Below are 22,498 nucleotides of genomic sequence, written 5' to 3' on the forward strand. Positions count from 1 at the left end.
ATTACTGATTGCCTCTTATCCGCTCGTCGTCCCCTTATGTCAATTGTCAGTAGAAATCACATTTGTTTCAACAAGTCAGCCATATCAGCTATATTTTTTAAAAAAGGTAGTAAATGAGGCGGAATGAACTGTTTCGCTGCCAGACAAGACTCTGCTGATAGCCAGGTGTAGCAGTGGTAAAGTGTTGGGACAGCTTTATGTAGGCCCTAACAGTTTGTGGTCACCATTTGTCACCGTTACAGTGCAATTAATGTATTGATAAGTGTTGTGTAGTGGCTTTGCTGGAATGCATACATTTTTTTATTATTATTATTATACATTCTTTTCACCACCAAGATGTAAATACTGAAATCACCACTGTTCTAATCAAAAGAAAATATGTAATCTGCAAAAAAGAATTTGCATCCCAATATTACACTTTATATACATAACGAAACACTGGACTTTCAGCGTCTTTATTTAAATTGTTAATTCATTATGAAATTATGACAAATATTAATAATATTCCACCCACGAGGGCAATAGGTCATTTGACTGCAGGAGAGGGCTAAGTCCTGTATTGTTGGAGGGAAGATTTAGATTGCGAAGAACAATAAGAAGCCCCACAATGCAGCCCCCATACTGTATCCTGAGAAATTTACTTTATCTTTTCAATCAGTCTTAGAACATTTACAACCCTACACAAGCGAATTAGCACATTAAAAATCGGGCAACTAATCCACTGTTACTGGGTCATGCTGAGTAGAAAACCCAAGACACAGAAGACGAGAACTATAATTAGGATGTGCACACAGACACACGTGCACACGCATGCACACACACTCCATGCTACAGACATCCTCTGGGGATACTCTCGGGAGATAAGCAAGCAGTGATTTTGGCCATACAAATTAAATCACTAGTTTAATTGATGTCACAGGGTCTTTCTCCACCCTCCCCTAATTAGGAGTCAATGCAATAATGAATCAACTCATCACGAGAATGCAAACACATTGAAATCTAAATATGGAGAACAGACCTGGGTTCAAATACATGAGTATTTAAATATTTGTCTATTCAATATTTTCAAATGATGTGGTGCCGAATCAATCATTTTTATTTGAAGTATTTGAATGCATTTCCAAATAATTTCCCATAAATAGCCTACTTTTTGACTTGTACTTGTTTCTAAATGCATGGGAGTGTTTAAATATTTGAATATTTGGACATTAAAATATACCTGTCTGCATATTTTCAAATACCTTTAAATACTTTCATAGGGTATTTTCAAATACTTTACAATATTGAAGTAATGTCATTTGTTTTCTATATATCCAAATACTTACTTTGAAATCTATGTGAAGTGAAAGTAAATAAAATCATTGAAATAGTTTGAACACAGGTCTGATGGGGAAATGTATTAATATAGAGCTAAACTCTGGGTTGGGAATTAGTGAATACATCTTTGGACAGTTAAGGCAATCCAAAAATAAACACTATTTGTCAAAGATGCGTTCTATTTCCATCTTATTTGACCACGCCAGGGCAACTGGCTTTTTGGGTCCAGAGTTTTTTTTAATGGTCAGAACACAAAGCAGGGAGATTGTTCAAGGTTGATGTCGAAATTATACTAGGGGAAACAGTGAGTGCGATTCCTATCAAGTAGGCTTGGGTTTTGATAGGGCACTAAGGACGGGGATGCAGGACAGTTGGAATCCCATGGCTGAGGATCAGAAGGTTGCGTGTTCAATCCCAGTTGTGGACACATTTCTTTTAACCCTATCCCAAACCGTAACCCTTACCTTAACCATTCGGAAGGAGTGGCTAAACTTAACCTTTATCTTACAAAGTTGACCTTTGTAGAAATGGAATGATTCAAAGCAGCAGAAGTCAACTCAGGGTGTCAAAAACACTTCAAAATTTGACATTTGGAGAATGTGACTGAACGTCGAATTCTGCAGTGAGACTGAGAGAGCTTGTTGCACAAAGACAGGAACAACTCCTGGCCCTATGAGAGCTGAGCCATATGATGTCAGCAGATCTTTCAGGCAGTAGTAGCCAGCCATGTGTCCATCATGCAGACATACTGAGAGGTGAGGTCTGGACAACAGCAGGCAGGCAGAGACTCAGAGAGAGAGAGCTATAGCCTGGGAGGTAGGCGCTAGCTTAAATCCACATCCAGGCTATGAACAGCTAGACTAAGACTTCCTCTCCATTCAGCTCAGGAGGGGAAATTCACCCCAGATGTGACTTCAAACAGAAAGAAATCCGGAGGGATTGGAGGTGGGATAAGGCCCATCCTTTGCGTGACCCAAAGACCTGTTTCTGGCATCGCTCTTTCTCTCTCTTCATCTTTCTTTCTATATCATTCTCTCTGTCAATCTGTTTATTCTCTATCTCTAGAGAATATATATTTCTCTCCCTGTCGTTCCATTTCACTCTCTCTCTCTCTCTCTCTCTCTCTCTCTCTCTCTCTCTCTCTCTCTCTCTCTCTCTCCCCTCTGTCTGTCTGTGTCTGTCTGTCTGTCTATCCCCACTCTCCCTCCCTTTCTGCCCTCTCTCTTTCCCCTCTCTCTGCAGTAGGCTACTACAGGGACCAGCTTGTTATCAGTCAGTCTGTTTCTCCGGTGTGACATTATCACAGGGAAGCCTTCAATAAGGGTCTACGGCTACCATTTATACTCCCCCATAATTCACATCATGTCCATGTGAGAGCTGAGCTCCTGATGAATTGACTACCAGGTTGTTTGAGCCCTGCCTCCTCCTTCCTACCGCCCAACAGTTTGACAAGCAGCTTTATTCTCTTAAAAGGAACTGTAAGCTTTACAGGTTTCCCTTTATTTAATTTAATGGAGCGCCTATATAACAGTACATCGACGGAAACACAGTCAACAACTGGTATGACGGTTGACTGTTGAAAATGGGGCTTTTTCTTTGGTGGGAGTTGTGCCGTAAAAATGTAACAATGGTAGATTTATAATTGACATGCATAAAAATGATGAAGAAAAAAAATGTCATTCATCAACTGTAAGCTTAGAAACAGTGTTCGGCGTTTCTCCCAGTGTTGAGATTATAACGTGTGGTCAACATGACCCACAACCCAGTTAGGCTCTATGCTATTCTGTCACTGAGAGATGCACAGTGGTATTGAAGACAATTCCAGAGAGGAGTGTGTAAAGATGGAGGAGACCTGAGGGGGGTGAAGTTTTGTCACAAAGTCAGTTTTTCTGCCTATTATGGTAAATATTCTCCATCCGCTGCATTGTTTGTCTTAAATCTTCTGCATTTCAAATGGAACAGAAACCTTCAGTCGAATATCAGGAAGTTTGCTGTTAGGTTCTGTGGACGCGGAACTTGATATTAGTACCTGTGTAAGGGTACCAGTCTGGTACACAGAGTGACGGGAATTGAAAGTATCAAAGTTAAACAGAAGTTAAACACAATATCAGCAGGTTAAGCAGGTTCAGGTAGTCAATGATGATCACTGGACCTCCTCCATCTGTCTTCAAGAACTAAAAGCTGCCAAGAGGAAAGGAAATACTTTAGGTTTAGGAGATTTCCCCAGATTAGAGATGTTTTCTCCCTGTGAAGGGTACTGTGTTGCATTGGAAATTGAAATTACGATCTGTCAAAAAATTCAACTTTGAAAGTAATAATGATTGGACCACCACACTTCACCAATAAATCCTACTCATCAAACCCACACAAATTAAACAGGCCTATTTTATATGAGTTCGGAGGGAAGAAATTCTTAACTATTAAGAGGTTAATGCATTAGAACTCTCAATAAAGGCTTCGGTCATACAAAAGCTGTAGTCAAATCCAAACGGGTTTTCTAGCAGATTAGCAAGAATGGATCACCCCGTGTTTAAGAATGGCCAATAATCTCCGAAACATCTCTATTTTTAGAAAGTTGCTTGAAATATTATGGTTAAAGTCAAATATAAGATTAAGGTATAATCTTTTGTAAACTATATCATAAATAGGACTGGAGGAGTTATGTTGCACATGCAGCTAACAAAAATATACTGAAATGTCTGCTCTATCCAAAATAACAAAAAAACGAATTGCAGCAAAAATGGAAGAGGTAAGTGTAAGGGGGAGAAAGCAAGAAACTAATCTGTCTGTAACGGTGGGTGTGGAGTCAGACGCAGAGAGCAAAAGTACATGGGGAAAAATGCTTTAATGTCCTCTACAAAGTAACAGGTCCAAACATGGGTGAAGCCACAAACGTAACTATAACAACAAGCCCACACAAACACCAGCGGGCTAAACAAACTTAAATAACACCTATCCCAAAACCCCAACAAGGAACAGGTGAAAACTATTTGACAAAAACAAACGAAAAGGAAAAAAGGGATCAGTGGGAGCTAGCAGACCGGCGACGACGACCGCCGAGCGCCACCCGAACAGGAAGGGGAGCCACCTTCTGTGGTATTCGTGACACTGTCAGCTCTGCAAAAAATACCAAAATTGGTTGAAGAAAATTGTGATAAATAAAAAAGTTTGCCAGTTTAATTACGGACCAAAAATGGACAGCTGTGCCATACAGATTGCAAAATAGATGAGAAGAGATTTACGATGTACCTATTTCATGGCACATGGCTTATGAACTGACACACAAAATGACTCCGGATTCAAAACTTCAAGTTTTTCAATTTAAGTGATCATACAAAACTCTTGCAACCAATAACAAAAAAATAAATATATATGGGGGATACAACCATCCCAACTCTGCAGATGTTGCTTAAAAGAGACAGAATAATTAGATAATTTGTTTTGCTACTGTCCATGTGTAGCTTGTTTTTGGTCGCAGGTTCAGGAATGGCTGAAGAATTTCAACATTCAAATGGAGTTAACTCTGCAAATAGCACTGCTGGGTGATCTAAAAAGTCAATCAATCAATAATATACTGTAATAATACTCTTAGCAAAAATGTTTATCTTTCATTTATAATCTGTAAAACCTATGAGAATAGAAAGATTCAAAACTTTTATGAAACATCACAGCACAGTGAAAAATATATGGCAAATAGAAATCACAACTGGATGGTCTTCAGAGATAGATGGGAGGGGTTGAGGATAGCTGAAGGACCGGACTAAAAACAAACATAAGTTAACTAATGTAAAATATACTGTGTCCATAAAATGTATATAGTATGTATAAGATTGAAGTAGAAACCTACTGTAAGTGCTTTTGTCCATTAGTTTACTCCAATTAGGGTAGGGATGGTAGGGTTAGAGGAAAACATATACATACATACACTACTGTTCAAACATTTGGGGCCACTTAGAAATGACCTTGTTTTTGAAAGAAATTCTATATTTTGTCCCTGAACATAACATCAAATTCATCAGACATTGTTAATGTTGTAAATGACTGTTGTAGCTGGAAACGGCTGATTTTTCATGAAATATCTACAGAGGCCCATTATCAGCAACCATCACTCCTGTGTTCAAATGGCACGTTGTGTTAGCTAATCCATGTTTATCAATTTTAAAGGCAAATTGATCATTATGAAACCATTTTGCAATTATGTTAGCACAGCTGAAAACATTTGGGCTGATTAAAGAAGCAATAAAACTGGCCTTCTTTTGATTAGTTGAGTATCTGGAGCATCAGCATTTGTGGGTTCGATTACAGAATCAAAATGGCCAGAAACAAATAACTTTCTTGAGAAATGAAGGCTATTCCATGCAAGAAATTGCCAAGAAACTGAAGATCTCGTACAACGCTGTGTACTACTCCCTTCACAGAAAGGTGCAAACTGGCTCTATCCAGAATAGAGAGAGGAGTGGGAGGGCCCGGAGCACAACTGAGCAAGAAGACAAGTACATTAGAGTGTCTAGTTTGAGAAACAGACGCCTCACAAGTCCTCAACTGGCAGCTTCATTAAAAAGTACCCGCAAACCACCAGTCTCAACGTCAACAGTGAAGAGGCGACTCCTGGCCTTCTAGACAGACTTGCAAAGAAAAAACCTTCTCAGACTGGCCAAGAAAAAGAAAAGATTAAGATGGGCAAAAGAACACAGACACTGGACAGAGGAACTCTGCCTAGAAGACCAGCATCCCGGAGTCGCCTATTCACTGTTGATGTTGAGACTGGTGTTTTGCGGGTACTATTTAATGAAGCTGCCAGTTGAGGACTTGTGTGGCATCTGTTTCTCAAACTAGTCACTCTAATGTACTTGTCCTCTTGCTCAGCTGTGCACCATGGTCTCCCACTCCTCTTTCTATTCTGGTTAGGCCAGTTTGCGCTGTTCTATTAAGGGAGCAGTACACGGTAGTGTGTATATATATACATTATTTTAAATATATATGGGGGATTGGAAATGATGCAGACAATGACATTGATAGAGGCCAAAATCTATTTGCAATATTAAAGCTGATCCACGCCTTAATACACACAGATGGGCATGGTAGCTCAAAAGTAGCTAAAAGTAAACTGGTATTAACACTGGCATACACAAACATACATTAAACATTATATCAAACAACTGTAAAAACGTTTCTTGACTTTAGAGAAATATTTTACAACTCCATCATGCCAAATTCCATCCACTGGAATTATGCTGCAAAACATGCAAATTAAAATGGTCTATTTTCCCCTGCATTCTTCATGTCTAATATATAATTCATGCTGTGTACAGTTGTGTGATTTATGGCTAAATAACATTTTGTGGACAGGACATGGCAAAGCAGTCCATCTTTGGGATGTTGCTGACAAAATTAAACATGAAAGGCAGAATGAATCTCACAAAATTGTCTCGTGGAGAGTCGTTAATACAGAAAACCAATGGAATCGCCATCTGCTGGCTTCGAGTTGACTCTTCTTGCTTGGGCGGAGCTCCAAAGGTGCACATCGCATTAGTGCCGTAGGCGCAACATTTCGTTAGGACTTAAAATGTCAGCAAGCACTGGTGACAAAACACAGCAGCATTCTGGTTTTCATTGCATTTCTCTGCTATATCGAGACTAGCTACATCTGCTGCAAGGGCATAGAAATGGTATACATGAATGGCCATATCAATATTTTTTATTTTTTATTTTTACATTTCAGAAGTGATATTTGGCTGTAAAGGCTAGCATGAGGGACAAGAAGTAGCTTGCCGCAAAGAGGTTTGTTTTGAGAAATGTCTGCTAACTTTGTATGCTGCTAGGTATAACCAGCTAGCTACTAGCTAGTTCAATTTCTCTCACAATTCTAAAGCCAACAATTTTTTTAATAAAACAGCATATTATTGACCTGAAAGGTTAGTTGTGCTAGCTTATCCAAGGTCAGTGACACATAGAGAAATGATATACTGTCTACCTATGCTACCTATGGGAACAACTGCAAGCAACATTGCAAATATTATTGAAATAAAATCAAATTAACCTCATTTTTTTATTTTCAAACTAAATTACAAGGTTGGATTGTCACTAAACGATTGTATATGTCAGTACTTTAAAAGCATGTACAAAATCTGGTGTAAGGTTTGCCTTACATACATTGTCTACTGGTATCATTTTACATTAAGAACATGTAAATTCTCTACATGTAAATGTGTGAGCTTAGCTATTCTCTGTCTCAGCTGACAGGTGCCCATAGGCCAGTAACAACATAGCATGGCAGCAACACAACAGCATAAAACATGGCACAAATATTATTGGGCACAGACAACAGCACGAAGTGCAAGAAGGTAGAGACTACAATACATCAAGTAAAGCAGCCACAACTGTCAGTAAGAGTTTAGATTTAAAAAAAAAAAGTATATACTGAGAGAGCATAAAAAATCAAATAAAATGATTGGACATCTTACAGCTAGACGAAAATAAAATGTTAATTAGAGGGAACAACACGGCGACAGAACCCCTTTTAATTGCAGGGTTGTGATTAGTGATGAATCAACACTGACACTAGTTCATTTTGAATAATAGCTTAAGAAATAAAACAAGTTTTAAACACTTCACATTTAAAGAATCAATACTTCAAAATGTACAAAAAAAGATAACTCATATGTAAAGATTAGATATCTTAGTCTAAACAACAATGGATACTTGAGTAGCAACAAGTTAGCAATTATCACTGAAGCATCTTTCCAGGTGGAAAAATAAAACTCCACAACAGCGGAGGCCAAACGATCTGTGATCTACTGGGTGAGCAGACTTCTATTCCAGCCGAGCATCAACTCATTAAATTTGATAAGTTGAATCAGGTGTGTTATTGCTGGGTTGAAACAGAACCCTGCACACCCAGCAGATCTACAGCAGGCCTGCTCCAATTGTAATAGATTTATACATTTTGTGTGATGTTTAACCATATGTTTGTATGCAATGTTTGCTAACAAGGCTAAACCTACACATATAACCCATGGCATATCGGATCCAACCGTAAGGCGCTACAGAGGGTAGTGCATACGGCCCAGTACATCACTGGGGCCAAGCTTCCCACCATCCCGAGCCTATATAATATAGGCTGTGTCAGAGGAAGGCCCAAAACATTGTCGTAGTCATAGACTGTTCTCTTTGTTACTGCACAGAAAGTGGTACAAGGGCGCCAAGTCTAGGACCAAAAGGCTCCTACTCCCAAGCCATAAGACTGCTGAACAATTAATCAAATGGACACCCGGTCCATTTACATTTTTTCATAATGTCCTCTCACAAAATGACTTGCTCAATCCAGTAGCCTACAATTTCCCTTTACTGACAGCCAGAGCTGCAATTTTTGTTTTTAATTTACAATCATTCATCAGAAACTCTAGCTAAACAGGTGTAAAGTCAGCTACCTAGTTAGCTAAATAGCTGCTCAGTTGAGTTATCCTACAATGTGGCCCACTGTAGCCAGCAATCTAGTTGGCTAGTGAGCAAATAATACATAGTTTTTTAACATTTAAAAATGCATTTATTGACTTGAATAGGTTTTTGGGCATCCAACAGCCATGTGGATGAATGGAGATGAGGCAAAACGTGTTTGTCACCAGAGCAGTTTAGAATGTGTTTACCAGCATAATTCACTTTCAATAAAAAATATATATAAAATATATGAAACGCAAACTGTAGGCCACACTTGATAACTTTAAAATGAGCATGAAAGGGTGTGCAAAGCTGTCATCAAGGGAAAGGGTGGCTACTTTGAATAATCTAAAAATCTAAAATGTATGTTGATTTAATTAACACTATTTTGGTTACTACATGATTCCATATTTGTTATTTCATAGTTTTGATGTCTTCACTATTAATGTACAATGTAGAACATAGGCAAAATAAAGAAAAACCCAAAAGTTGTGTCCAAACTTTTCACTGTAAATGTAGACAGAATTAAGCATAGAGGTCTGCCGTCCTGAAAACCGAAAAGAAATGTGAAGTGAGCATGGAAATGTAGGCTACTTTATCCAGGTCAGTCTAGTCGTTGCGTTTTGGACCATTGCTAATAAACTATTGTGTATAGGAAAAATATATAGTGACAAATGCGTAGGCTGAATATAAAGTTCTCCAGAAAAACAAGAAAGTTGAAATTCCCTGATAACAGAGGAAGTATGAGGGCAGCAGTGTTGGGAGGAGCAGTACGTGGCTCCTAGCCATCTCTCTCCGAGCTGCACCGGGAGACGCATTCTTTATTCAGGGAAGGGTAGGGTAGGAGGGACCTGAGCGACGATGGGAGAGGGAGAGAAGAGAGCGAGAGGGAGAGAGCGCAAGACAGAGGTGAGCGGTGCACTGCACACACATCACTTTCAGCGGCATTCATTTTAGCAAACATCTCTCTGGGATTCCGAGCATAGAAGGCAAGTTTATCGTCCCCAAAACAACCCGGATACCTTGGCAAGTGCGTGTTCACTGTTTCGAGAGAAGTCGGTGCTGCCTCTGGTCCATATAGTCCCACTCTCCCGCTCGAATGCATTGCCCAAGGTTTTGAGGCGGGCTGAGCTGAGTGTAGTCATAGGTTGAGCTGCATGCCCCGGAATTGCAGAAAAGTGCGGACAGAGCAGAAGATTGTTCCCCGACTCAGGCAGCATGCTGTCCGGTAGACCCACGGGTGGCATGGCGCTTGGAAGCGATTCGCACAAACAATACCGAATGGCGCTGGATCATTGCGCACGGTCATATTCTAGGATTGCATGAAGGATAAAGAAAAGAGTTGAACATGGTAAAGGGGCATACAATGAATATGGATAAAGCCTCGTCTAAGGTAGGCTACAGTAGCCCAAATGTTTAATAGCAGCATAAAGGCTATATAAACAACTATACTACAACTTATTTAAATAGTTTATATCGAGTTCTAGGCTGTTATGAGTAGATTTAACTAGATGTGATTTATTATGGATATATATACATAGATGCACTGCCATTGTTAAGAGCTATGGTGCTAATTTTATTCCCAGCCAAACTGCTGCCTAATATATTCTAATTTCCTCACAACCCTCTGCGATCTCTAAAGGAAATATGGTCAATTTGTAAATTCTCAGTTCGTTTTCTATCGTTTATTTATCAATCCATTATTAGATGTCAAAGATCAATGCTGAGCTACAAAGCGCACTGCTTTAGATTTTTGTTTTTCTTCCGAGAAAAGCAAAGCCCTCCGTTTGCATTTGCAATCTCAATGCTCAGCACGGCTCTCAATCCCTTTTGTTGTAATGCATTCAATTGAACACCACTCGCTGGGCTGCCTTTGAAGTAGCCTACACCTGATCCGCTTCTTATCGCCTTTTAAATAGCCTATCCTTTTTAAACACTTTTAATTGCGTTTCTGTCGTTTAATCCAGTCCTAATCGGATTGAACCTGGCCTCAACCGAAAAACGTTATTTTATCTGTTCACACATACACCTTGCTCTCTGTCCATGTCGTTTTTGGATTTGGATACATGCAAGGCCAACTTTATTGTGTCCATAGGATCATTTTGTTTAGCCTTGCTGAGATGTATTTTTACTCCACAATTCATTCCAATGTCCACAGTCTTTATTTATGCAGCTATAATCATTTGAGATGTTTTTGCTGTGGCAGCACATTTATTGCAGCTTGTGGTATCTCCTTATTTCCCCCCGAAGCTTATTTGATTAAATGAAGCTCTTTTCAATTTAGAAAAGTAGATCACAGATGTATTTCATATTGTTTTGCTTCATCCTTCTAAGTAGCAATGGTGCCACATCTCACCACTCATCAGGCTACAGAGCAACCTATAATTGCAGATAACCTTAATCTCCCCCCTATGCCCATACCTCCTATCCTATATGACCTACGCCCTCTATATACAATTCAGACCATCAAACCCATTATTTATTAAATGTATGTGCCTCTTGAGCATTGACATGTGCAGTGTTCCTGTTAAGTTAAAAGCACTGGTGACAAGCAGTATCTTTCAATCTTCTGGATAGAACATGTGTGATGGGCAACTCGAATACTGGGATGTGGGGAGCTGAGGCCTTACTGTAACTGGGTGGCCTTGTGCCCACGCTAAACCTCTAAACCATTTTTGAGAAATAGTCCAGTATTGATCATTTATCGCAGGTGGAGGAGCTAAATTATTTTCCAATCCCATTCCATTTGACAGGCTGTGTTTGTCACTCTGGGATTGGTATAAAGTCCCACTATACATCCCCCACCCCACACACTCCCCTTTCATTTCATTTTTGCGGTGCCTTATATCATGTATATGTGCTGGAGATGGTTGGTGGTTTGTCTGGCCTACTTATGTAATGTGCATGGTGCACCTTAAGAGGCAAAATAACACTTCTTCTCTCTGTCTACTGTAAGCACAATGTGTTTATCAGCTCTAACTTCAAAGCACTGTCTGCTCTAACAAAGGCAGAGAAAAAAAGAGAGACTATTTTCACACAAGTCAAAGGGCTGCCCAATAAGTCTTTCAGGCAGTATTTTTTGCTTTCGGGCAGTATTTTTATCCCCTTTCTGTTGCTTTTTCTCATTTTATGTCTCCGTTATGTCTAATTTATGTTTCAGACAGTTCAAAATAATTGCAATGTGTGTATTAGCGTGAAGTTCAGCACCGAGGCATTGACTTGTTGTAGAAAGCGCAGAATGTCCATGCTGTTCTAGCAGCTATTATATTCTCTCCTCTATGACTGAGAGGAAGGAATGAAAGCCCCTTTATGTCTGCTAAACCGGATGTGCTAGAGCGCTCCTGCATTTTTATCAGATGGTTTGACATTTTGAAAGAAATAGCCTGTGCATAAATTTCAAAGGTGTCAGTGTGTGTGGATCTGTGTGCGGGTTAAGTATGATTGTGTGTGTGTGTCTACGATCTATGTGTTTATGGGTCTGAATATGTATGTGAAACAGTCATTTTTTCAGCCTTTGTGTGCACGTGAGTTATAGACAGCTCTTTTTTTCTCACGGAGAGAAACAGACCACCCCTGACCCGGAACCCCCCCCCCCCATTTATCTCACCTTTCTTTTGTCTTGTGGAACAGGTCTCTGGATCCAAATGTCACACCACCTGGACGCTGCCCCGGGCGGGGACCAGCAGTGTGTGACGTTGACGGGTGTGTGGCGAGGAGAGGAGAGAAGGAGGCCCCGGACACGGTAGCTCTCAGCTGCGACTTGGCATTAAATTGGCCCAGGCTTGGCCCTGTGCTTTGAGGAGGAGCTGAGATTGTGGAGCCCTGCCATGGTCTAATATATCAGCATGGATGGAGTCAGAGTCAGCTTCAGTCAGAGGACCTGCTCTTCCTAATGCGACACTCTTTCCTCTTAAAGCTGAGGACTAACCAATTACAGGGGGATTAAGCCTAACCCTATGGCTTCCTGTTCTACCACCCCGCGAAGAAGTGAACTGAGCATTATCAAACTATTTTAGAGGACTTTCGTTTTTGTCTACTATTTTGGGGGATTTACTTCATCGCCTTCAATCCTTTTCCCTTTTTAATACATTTTATTGTGTTGCTTTTTGAGGCCGTTCCCCTCCTTCTGTTTTTCCACTATGGAGTTTCAGGTCAGGCTGTGGAATAAAAATTGGGGTTCATTTCTGCGTTTCTGGTTGACAGTCCTCCTGAGCCTCAACTTGCACTTCAGCCGCCCCGCAGCCTCGTGCCCGGAGGAGTGCCGCTGCGACAAAACATTTGTTTACTGCAACGAGCGGAGCCTGACATCGGTACCTCTGGGGGTGACAGAGGGCTACAAGATCCTCTACCTCCACAACAACCAGATCAACAACGCTGGGTTCCCATGGGAACTACACAATGTGGCCTCCGTGGAGACGGTGTTTCTCTACGGCAACCAGCTGGATGAGTTTCCTCTCAACCTGCCCAAGAACATCCGGGTGCTACACCTGCAGGAGAACAACATCCAGACCATCTCCAGGGCTGCCTTGGCCCAGCTTCCCCGCCTAGAGGAACTCCACCTGGATGATAACTCCATCTCTACCGTGGGGGTGGAGGAGGGGGCGTTCCGGGAGGCCGTCAGCCTCAAGCTGCTCTTCCTCACCAAGAACCACCTGAGCAGTGTCCCCATTGGTCTTCCGGAGGACCTCAAGGAGCTGCGATTGGATGAGAACCGCATCGCCATCATCGCTGAGGAAGCGTTTCAGAACGTGACGCGGCTCCAACGCCTATTGCTGGATGGGAACTTGTTGACGGACGAGGGCGTGGCCCCGGGGACGTTCCAGGAGCTGTCCACCCTCCGGGAGCTGGCGCTGGCTCGTAACTCTCTGACGTTCCCCCCACCCCTCCTCCCGACCCAGTCCCTGATCAAGCTCAGCCTGCAGGATAATCAGATGGACCATATTCCAGTGATGGCTTTCTCCGACCTTCAGAAGCTCGAGAGACTGGATATATCCAACAACCAGTTGCAGACACTGACACAGGGGGTCTTTGATGGCCTCATCAGCCTCAGACAGCTCACCGTTCGGAACAACCCGTGGCGCTGTGACTGCACTGTGAAATGGGTGGTGGTGTGGCTCAAGTCACTGCCAGGCGCCATCAACGTGCGCGGGTTCATGTGCCAGAGCCCCGAGAGGGTGCGCGGCATGGCAATCAGAGAACTCACCCTGGATGCTATCCAGTGCTCAGGCGGGACAGACCTCCAGCCTGACCTCTGGCCCACCCTGCGCTCTACGCCCCCACACCCCCAACTCCCCACCACCGCCTCCACCACCTTCCTTACCACTGCCATGACCACTTCCATCCCCATCTCCACATCCTCCTCTTACCTCACATCGCCCTCCCTTCCCCCTGCCCTGCCTCCCCACCCCGCTGGACCCCTGCCCCCTTACGAGGATCCCCTACAGATATCCTTCCACGTGGTCAACGCCTCCTGCATTGATGTGAGCTGGGCTTCCTACTTCACCGTTACGGCCTACAAGGTGACCTGGGTCAAGATGGGCAAGAGCCTAATGAGCGACGTCAGCCGCGAGAGGACGCTGAGTGGGGACAGGCGGAAGCTAAGCTTGACCAACCTGGAGCCCAAGTCAGTGTACCGGATCTGTGTGTATGTACTGGACACCCTCAACTCCTACCGCCCAGGTGAGGATACAATATGCTCAGAGGCCAGGACCAAGTCGGCCTCATCCAACTCCAATAACAACAAGGCCACAGGGTCAGAGCAAGCCCAACAGGACGCCCACTCCACCCTCCTTTTGGCCGGGGTGATCGGTGGGGCCGTCCTGGTCGTCCTGGTAATACTGCTGAGCCTGTTTTGTTGGCACATGCACAAGAAGAGCCGCTCGGAGTCGTCCAAGTGGAAATACAACCGGGGCAGGAGAAAAGACGACTACTGCGAGGCAGGTACCAAAAAGGATAACTCTATACTGGAAATGACTGAGACCAGCTTTCAGATAGTCTCGCTGAACAATGAGCAACTTTTGAAAGGGGATTTCAGGATTCAGCCCATCTACACACCCAACGGAGGCATCGGCTTCAGAGACTGCCACCTCAGTGACAATAGCTTAGCCTACTGCAAGAGCAGCAACGTTCCCAGCACCGAGTTCTGCCACACGTGATGCTTCTCACAGGATATTCCCACACTGGTTGTCTGACAGAAAGAAACAACAAAGTAGTTAAATATACTGTACCATATATATTTCCAAGTTCTGTCTACGATGTAATTTATACTGTGGACAATAATGTGGAATTCTATCTGCAATCTTTTTTATTCTTAGTAAAAAAAGGAATACATATGTTTTTTTTAATCAGCGGGATTTAAATACAGTAAGTGGTTTTTGCTCAAGTATTGTCTGTACATAGACATTTGTACAATATGGCACGCTGGGTTGGTTCTGACGAACGGTGTCCTGTCTGTCAGGTTTTTGGGTTGTTGGGCGCTATGAGGGCTGGGATTCTTTGCTAACCACAGAAGCAAAAATATGGCCTTTGTGCAGAGCCACCCCCTCACAGAAACACTAGGTAAGATAACACAGTGGTCTGGGAAAACTAACACTGCTGATTAGACTGCAGTGGAAAATAAGCACTGGTGGTATTTTTTTTAAGAATCAAAGTGCACTTCCTAATGCAACAGAGAGTGTAAGCAGCCATTCAAATGAGCTTTTTGTGGAAATCCCATCAGAGGAATGGGCACACTTTTCAACTACCCCTTTTGCCCTCACAAGACTAAGTGAACACGTTTGAATGTGGAAGGGATGGGAGGAAGACTACCTTAACAGGACTAAGTGAACACTTTTCAATGTGGTAGGGATGAGAGGGATAATGCAGTCGCTGTTGGATATAGATTTGCCTCCAATGATACAGGAGTTTTTTTTCTCCAGTTGTGGCCACTAGGGGGCATGTTTTCTCAGTCAGTGTAGAGTAGAGCGAGGTATAGGTAGTCTAAGAGATCCCTTACCTCCAGCATCCCATGAGTCCATTACTTCAGATGCATTACATTACTCATTCTCAAATGGCGTTGTTTAGAGTATTAATGGTCGCGGAGCTGCTTATGGAATAATTTAAAATGAACAGTGCTCAGCTCTGTTGTTCAGCGGCTAAATGATACAGATATTATCATGGCGGAGGTCCATGAGGTTGCGTTGCGTGTCTTGTCTTTGCCGGGTGCTGTCTGCCGTGATGATGAATGTGGAGGAGATACACTCACAGTTGTTATACATTCCTCTGCCTTTCTTACGTCCTTTATTGTTAAGTACTCAAATGACAATTGATTGAATCAGAATAAACAATCAAGGCGTTTATCTGTTTATCTGCTTTACAATGTGTTGATAGAAGGACTTTCCTACTGTAGCATGTGATGTGTTTTATTGTCTACATGGGATTGATTATTCTATTGATGAATTGATTGATTGGTTAGAGCTACACATTCATCATCAATTCCAAACAATGTTGGCTCCCAGTTAGGAATGCCTGGTGCCACTGAGGAGTCTTTGTTATGCACTTCTTACTCAGACTTTATTTGCTTTGACAAGATTTTATTTTGCAGACCCGAGTTCAAAGAATCCACCCCCCCCTGCCCCGCTCATAATCCTCATCCGAAAAAGGGAGAAAATATGCAGACGTTATTTTTCACTTGGCCGTTCGAATCACAAGCTGGGAGAGGGAGAAGAGTGCGAGAGAGAGAGAGAGAGAGAGAGAGGGAAGGTCAAGTGACAAGAGTTAACCATTCACAGGGCACCAAGTCACTGGATTAAATACAGCGTAAAACTACGACATTGCATTGGTTTGGCTAGAATTTGAAAGTATCAATAGGAAACACCATTTTACGGGTGGAACTCTCGTTTTGTGCTCGGGTGTTAATGGACGTTGTCTCTCTTTGAAGAATTGCCATGCCAGTGCACATCTGTCGTTAGTAATAACTCCTTTAGTAGATCCAGAAATAGTAGGTAGGGAACTTATGACGCAATAGACACTATAATGCCATTATTCACGTTGATGCTTAAGCTTTCATGTGTGCTTTCATAGGGTTTTGAGTCAAATTTATATTCATACATCAGAAATACATTTGTGTCATTTAGAAATAACAGTTGCTCTTCTGTGGTTATCAAAGTGTCTCCACTTTGTCTACGAACGTACACATATCTGTTTATCAGCCTGTGTTAAAGCCCCACCAGCGGAAGCTGACCTGAAGTCAGTTTGTTACACATTAGAAGTTACGTCCAATAAACCCCACTGGCGTAAACTAACCTAAGGTCAGTTTGACACTGCTACATGGCAAGTTATGTAGAACATCCCACCAACATTTACTGACCTAAGGTCACACTGCTACATGGCCGTAGTGCTTTAACAGGTTGTGTATCCACTGAACACTTCATCCTACCTGCCTGTGGCAAAGTCGGCCCGTCTGACAATAATCCCATACAGCAAAGTATCTTTATTTTCATTAGTGATTTGGATTTAAATGTAATGTTAGTCTTTCAGGCCAACCTGTTGCAACACTTTTCCCCAAATTAAAGAATGTTCCAAGAAGTGATAGAGGTCCATTTATTGCCTTACTTTTATGCAGTACTGTACCGGCTAACTGCACTTAGTTTGTTCAAGGACTTTTTCAGAGAAGAAGCAATTTATAAACTGTGAACGAGACAATGACAGTAATTGAATAGTTACTGTATGGAAAGCACATATTTTCATATTGGAGAAAAAACTACGAGTGACAGACAGCAATAGACCCAACACATAATTAATGAAAGCCTGTTCATTCGTAACGACGCCCTCGAGTGGTGCTGGGTAATGATACAAAGTGACTGAGAAGCCTTGTTGTTTGTTTGTGGCAGTACATTACTCTAAATTCCCTCCCTCATTTGAAGAAAGTACACAAGCGCAATGGCGTGACCAATGGAATTAGACCGAACACATTAGAGAAAGAGGGAGAAAGAGTGAAAAAGAAAAGAGAAGACTGCAACCTCTGTTTGTTACTGTTTCAGGCTTTGATAGTAACTTCCTTTAAGCTCATTCATTCTCGTTGGAATAATTATGTTAAATCACTGAGAGGTCAAATCAAAATAAGCACCCAAAGTGAATAAAATTGAATACATTTTAAGTCGTCTTTACACCTTGTAGACCAACATTAAAAGTCTTCAGAAAACTAGAAGTCTTCAGCAAACAATTCATGGGTGTTTGAAGTAATTACATTTTCTCTTAGAGTTGCTGGGTCGAATTAATGGAAATACTATGAACAACGACAGGTTATTTGTTCATGTATCATTTGACAGAAGAAAGTATGCTGAAAATGAACAATGCATGTCATTTGGCTTGGGGTTCTCGGCTATTATGGCTTTTCATTTCGACGTTGAGTTGTTTTGACTTTAACAACATAAACTAATATGCTACTTAGGAACCAAAGTTACATTTCTTTTCTCATGATAAAATATTGTTGTTGTCCCATGTATGTGCCTTGAGGTTAACTTACGATGTAAAGTCCTTGGAACCTTTAAATGTTTTTGCACAAAAATGTAAATATAGAAGTTAAGCTTTTTGCAAATAAAAGAGCCATTATGTGATATGTGATTTGATATCATTCATTGTCATTTCCGTCAGAAGATTATAGGCCCATTGAAACATATCATTAACACTCCCCTACATATTTATTTGGACAGTGAAGTATTTGTATTTGTTTGGCTCTGTACTTAATGTGACAGTATTACCTTTTGTTTGAGGGTATTTTCATAAATATCATTTTTACCATTTAGAAAAGAACACACTTTATGTATTTGGACAAATTGACTTACAGTGTATTAAAGTAGTCAACAGTTTAGTATTTTAGTCGCATATTCCGAGTACACAATGTCTACATCGAGCACAAACGTGTTGGGTCGCAAAGATCATACCACCCCCCAAAAAATGCTAACATCCCATGTTATTGGTGATGGTGAGAGGTTAGCGTGTTTTGTTGTAACCTCTGTAACTTTCTCACTCATCATTATTCACAATTTTTCTTAGTCATGGCATTGTCAGGACTAATTTAGAGTTCAGAAAAATCCAATTTACAGTAGTCATCAATCACCAATCAGTTCCTGTTGAGCAAAATATAATCCGAATCAACCTAAACAAGATATAAATGTATCCAACAAGTTTGTAGAGTCACAAGCGTGATGTAGTCATTGCGTGCTATAAATATGGGATCAAATACTACACTTTTTACTACTTTAATACACTATAAGTGAATTTGTCCAAATATTTATGATTTCTTCAAATGGGGGTTTTAGATATGGGCTGGCAGGTAGCCTAGGGGTTAGAGCGTTGTGCCCGTAACCGAAAGGTTGCTGGATTGAATCCCCTGGCTGACAAGGTAAAAATCTGTCGTTCTGCTCCTGAACAAGGCTGTTAACCCACTGTTCCGTAGTAGGCTGCCGTTGAAAATAATAATTTATTCTTAACTGACTTGCCTAGTTAACATATGTTTATGAAAATACCCTCAAATTAAAAGGTGACATCATCTACTGTCGCCTCCTATGAAACATTTGATTTCAAATCCAAAATGCTGGAATATAAAGCAAAAAAATAACAAATCTTCAAAAGTCGAAATAAATAGTGAGAAGAGTGTATTTTAGATGTCAATCGATGTACTGAAGAGGTACTTTTCCTGGACTTGTACCACTGACCTTGTTATCCTGCATGGGGCTGTGTGTGTGTGTGTGTGTTCTGGGTCAAACACTGGGCCTTTTTACCTATCTACAGAGATATATACTTATTCTTATTTGACCTTTCCATCCACTTATTCCTACAGTGTGTTACCAATAGTTATCCATCACACGTCACAGTATACTGCTTAGCTTTCAGTTGAACACAGTACTGTTCAACACAAGTGCATCCCTATTTAAATGCTATATTCCTATCCACAATGTAATGTTTTTTTTCTCAACAGAAATCTAACATTCCTGCCCACTTCTCCACAATGCCTTTACAACACATTAGCCTCATCTTAATTCACTCTGACAATTAACCACACACACCAAACGTTATTGCTAATGACTCGGATATCCGTAATATCACTGAATTAGCAGACAATGTGCTGGCAATGGACACCACGTTTGATAGGCCTAGATCTCATGAAATATACATCCGTCATTCTGAATCATTAAGGGAACATATGTATTCTCATATTCTTCCATCAGAAAAATTACATTTTGTTCTGGTCTGTATCACTCCTCATGATTGGTGGTAACATGGTCTCATTAGAATAATGTAAAAAAATTACATTTAAGCATTGTAGTTACAGTACATGTCACCTCAGATTACATTACATATTACATATTAATCAGTATACACTTGAAGTCGGAAGTTTACCGACACCTTAGCCAAATACGTTTAAACTCAGTTTTTCACAATTCCTGACATTTAATCCTCGTAATAATTCCCTGTTTAAGGTCAATTACGATCACAATTTTATTTTAAGGATGTGAAATGTCAGAGTAATAGTAGAGAGAATGATTTATTTTAAGCTTTTATTTCTTTCATCACATTCCCAGTGGGTCAGAAGTTCACATGGAAGTTCACACACTCAATTAGTATATGGTAGCATTGCCTTTAAATTGTTTAACTTGGGTCAAACTTTTCGGGTAGCCTTCCACAAGCTTCCCACAATAAGTTGGGTGAATTTTATCCCATTCCTCCTGACAGAGCTGGTTCGTAGACCTCCATGCTCGCACACGCTTTTTCAGTTCTGCACACACATTTTCTATAGGATTCAGGTCAGGGCTTTGTGATGGCCACTCCAATACGTTGACTTTGTTGTCACAACATGATGCTGCCACCCCCGTGATTCACGGTTGGGATGGTGTTCTTTGGCTTGCAAGCCTCTCCCTTTTTGCTCAAAACACAACGATGGTGATTAAGGCCAAGCAGTTATACTTTTGTTTCATCAGACCAGAGGACTATCGTGTCCCCATGTGCAGTTGCAAACCGTAGTTTTTTTTTTTTAATGGGGGTTTTGGAGCAGTGGTTTCTTCCTTGCTTAGCGGCCTTTCAGGCTATGCCGATATAGGACTCTTTTTACTGTGGATGAAGATACTTTTGTACTGGTTTCCTCCAGCATCTCCACAAGGTCCTTTGTTGTTGTTCTGGGATGGATTTGTACTTTTCGCACTAAAGTACATTCATCTCTAGGAGACAGAACGTACCTCCTTCTGGAGCGGTATAACGGCTGCGTGGTCCCATGGTGTTTATACTTACGTGGTACCTTCAGGCGTTTGGAAATTTCTCCCAAGGATGAACCAGACTTGTGGAGGTTTACAATGTTTTTTTTTTCTGAGGTCTTGGCTGATTTCTTTTGAATTTCCCATGATGTCAAACAAAGAGGCACTGAGTTTGAAGGTAGGCCTTGAAATACATCCACAGGTACACCTCCAATTGCCTCAAATTATGTCAATTAGCCAATCAGAAGCTTCTAAAGCCATGACATCATTTTCTGGAATTTTCCAAGCTGTTTAAAGGCACAGTCAACTCAGTGTATGTAAACTTCAGACCCACAGGATTTGTGAATTATAAGTGAAATAATCTGCCTGTAAACAATTGTTGGCAATATTACTTGTGTCATGCACAAAGTAGATGTCCTAACCAACTTGCCAAAACTATAGTTTGTTAACAAGAAATTTGTGGAGTGGGTGAAAAATGAGTTTTAATGACTCCAACCTAAGTGTATGTAAACTTCCGACTTCAACTGTATATCTCCCAAGCCCTTAAAATTACTCGTAACAGCAAACTGGAAATAGTTGAACCAGTCAATGGACTCATTAAATGTAACATTGATGTCCAGTAAGTGTAGTCAACTGGGATTCCACTTGAGCAGTTTGCCTGCCAAAAGCACTAATTCTGACTCAATTCCCCTGATTCCATCCCCTTCAATAGGCTTTAATTTCAGCCTGCGTGGAGGTGAGGCCTTGCCCTCTGTTCCTGTTCTGTAGGGTTAATTTGAGTCACAATGGGTCACTGAATTTCTGCCCGTCTGCTTCCACTGAAGAGGGTCATCATCATTAGGCACAGGGAGAGAGCAAATCCACTGAAGATCATTGCCTTGGCATCCCGTTCTGGGTGAAATCATATGAAAACACAAATGAGTGGAGACATTTTTAAGTAGGCTACCGCTTAGTGAGTAAAATGTTTTGGCCCAGGGGTTGATAGGAACATGGAGTTTTACTTTATTTTGTACTACTTTGAAATCCCAAGGCTACCTATTTCTGAAGTGTACACATCTTTATGCAACCTTATGCTTGGAGATGTGAGATACTAGTAAACAAATGTATACAGACCGTTCCTTCCAAGGTTTCTACAACTGGATTGAAAATATGAGCAATGTAACCCGATGGAGATTACCGACTAATATACCCTATTTACCAGAAAGGAACACTCGTGTGGAAACATGACAGGTTTACAGCCACCAAAGAGACTTGCTTTCAGAACCCAGTAAAAATCTCTTCCCTACTTTTCCAAACATACCATTCTCAAAATGCATCCTGTTTTGCCTCTCAGAACTTCCACAAGCAGACGCATCCCAGCTACTCCCGGACCTAATTGGCGACAAAATGTTTTTCTGAATAAAATAACCGTCAAAAATCTGCTCCAAGCAGTAGTTCCCCAGAGACCCAGCTATGGCAGTGCTGAGGCTGTCAACATCTCATGGATGTCTCTCCAGTCCCTACACTCCCAATAA

General features: G+C 41.3%; 1 protein-coding gene across 3 annotated transcripts in view; it reads left to right on the forward strand.

The window, feature by feature from the left end:
* The window catches only part of LOC118398456 (leucine-rich repeat transmembrane protein FLRT2-like), a 34,065-nt gene extending 15,715 nt beyond the window's left edge, over positions 1-18,350 (forward strand). Inside the window, exons 1-2 of one of the 3 annotated variants that reach the window (XM_035793808.2) lie at positions 9,275-9,663; positions 12,385-18,350. In XM_035793808.2, the coding sequence (XP_035649701.1) occupies positions 12,894-14,909 (2,016 nt within the window). In that variant the 5' untranslated portion in view covers positions 9,275-9,663; positions 12,385-12,893 and the 3' untranslated portion in view covers positions 14,910-18,350. The other 2 variants (XM_035793806.2, XM_035793807.2) reach the window with 2 other exon arrangements.
* The last annotated feature ends 4,148 nt before the right edge of the window (positions 18,351-22,498 follow it).

The sequence above is a fragment of the Oncorhynchus keta genome, chromosome 19 (genome assembly GCF_023373465.1).
Source record: "Oncorhynchus keta strain PuntledgeMale-10-30-2019 chromosome 19, Oket_V2, whole genome shotgun sequence".
NCBI lineage: Eukaryota > Metazoa > Chordata > Actinopteri > Salmoniformes > Salmonidae > Oncorhynchus > Oncorhynchus keta.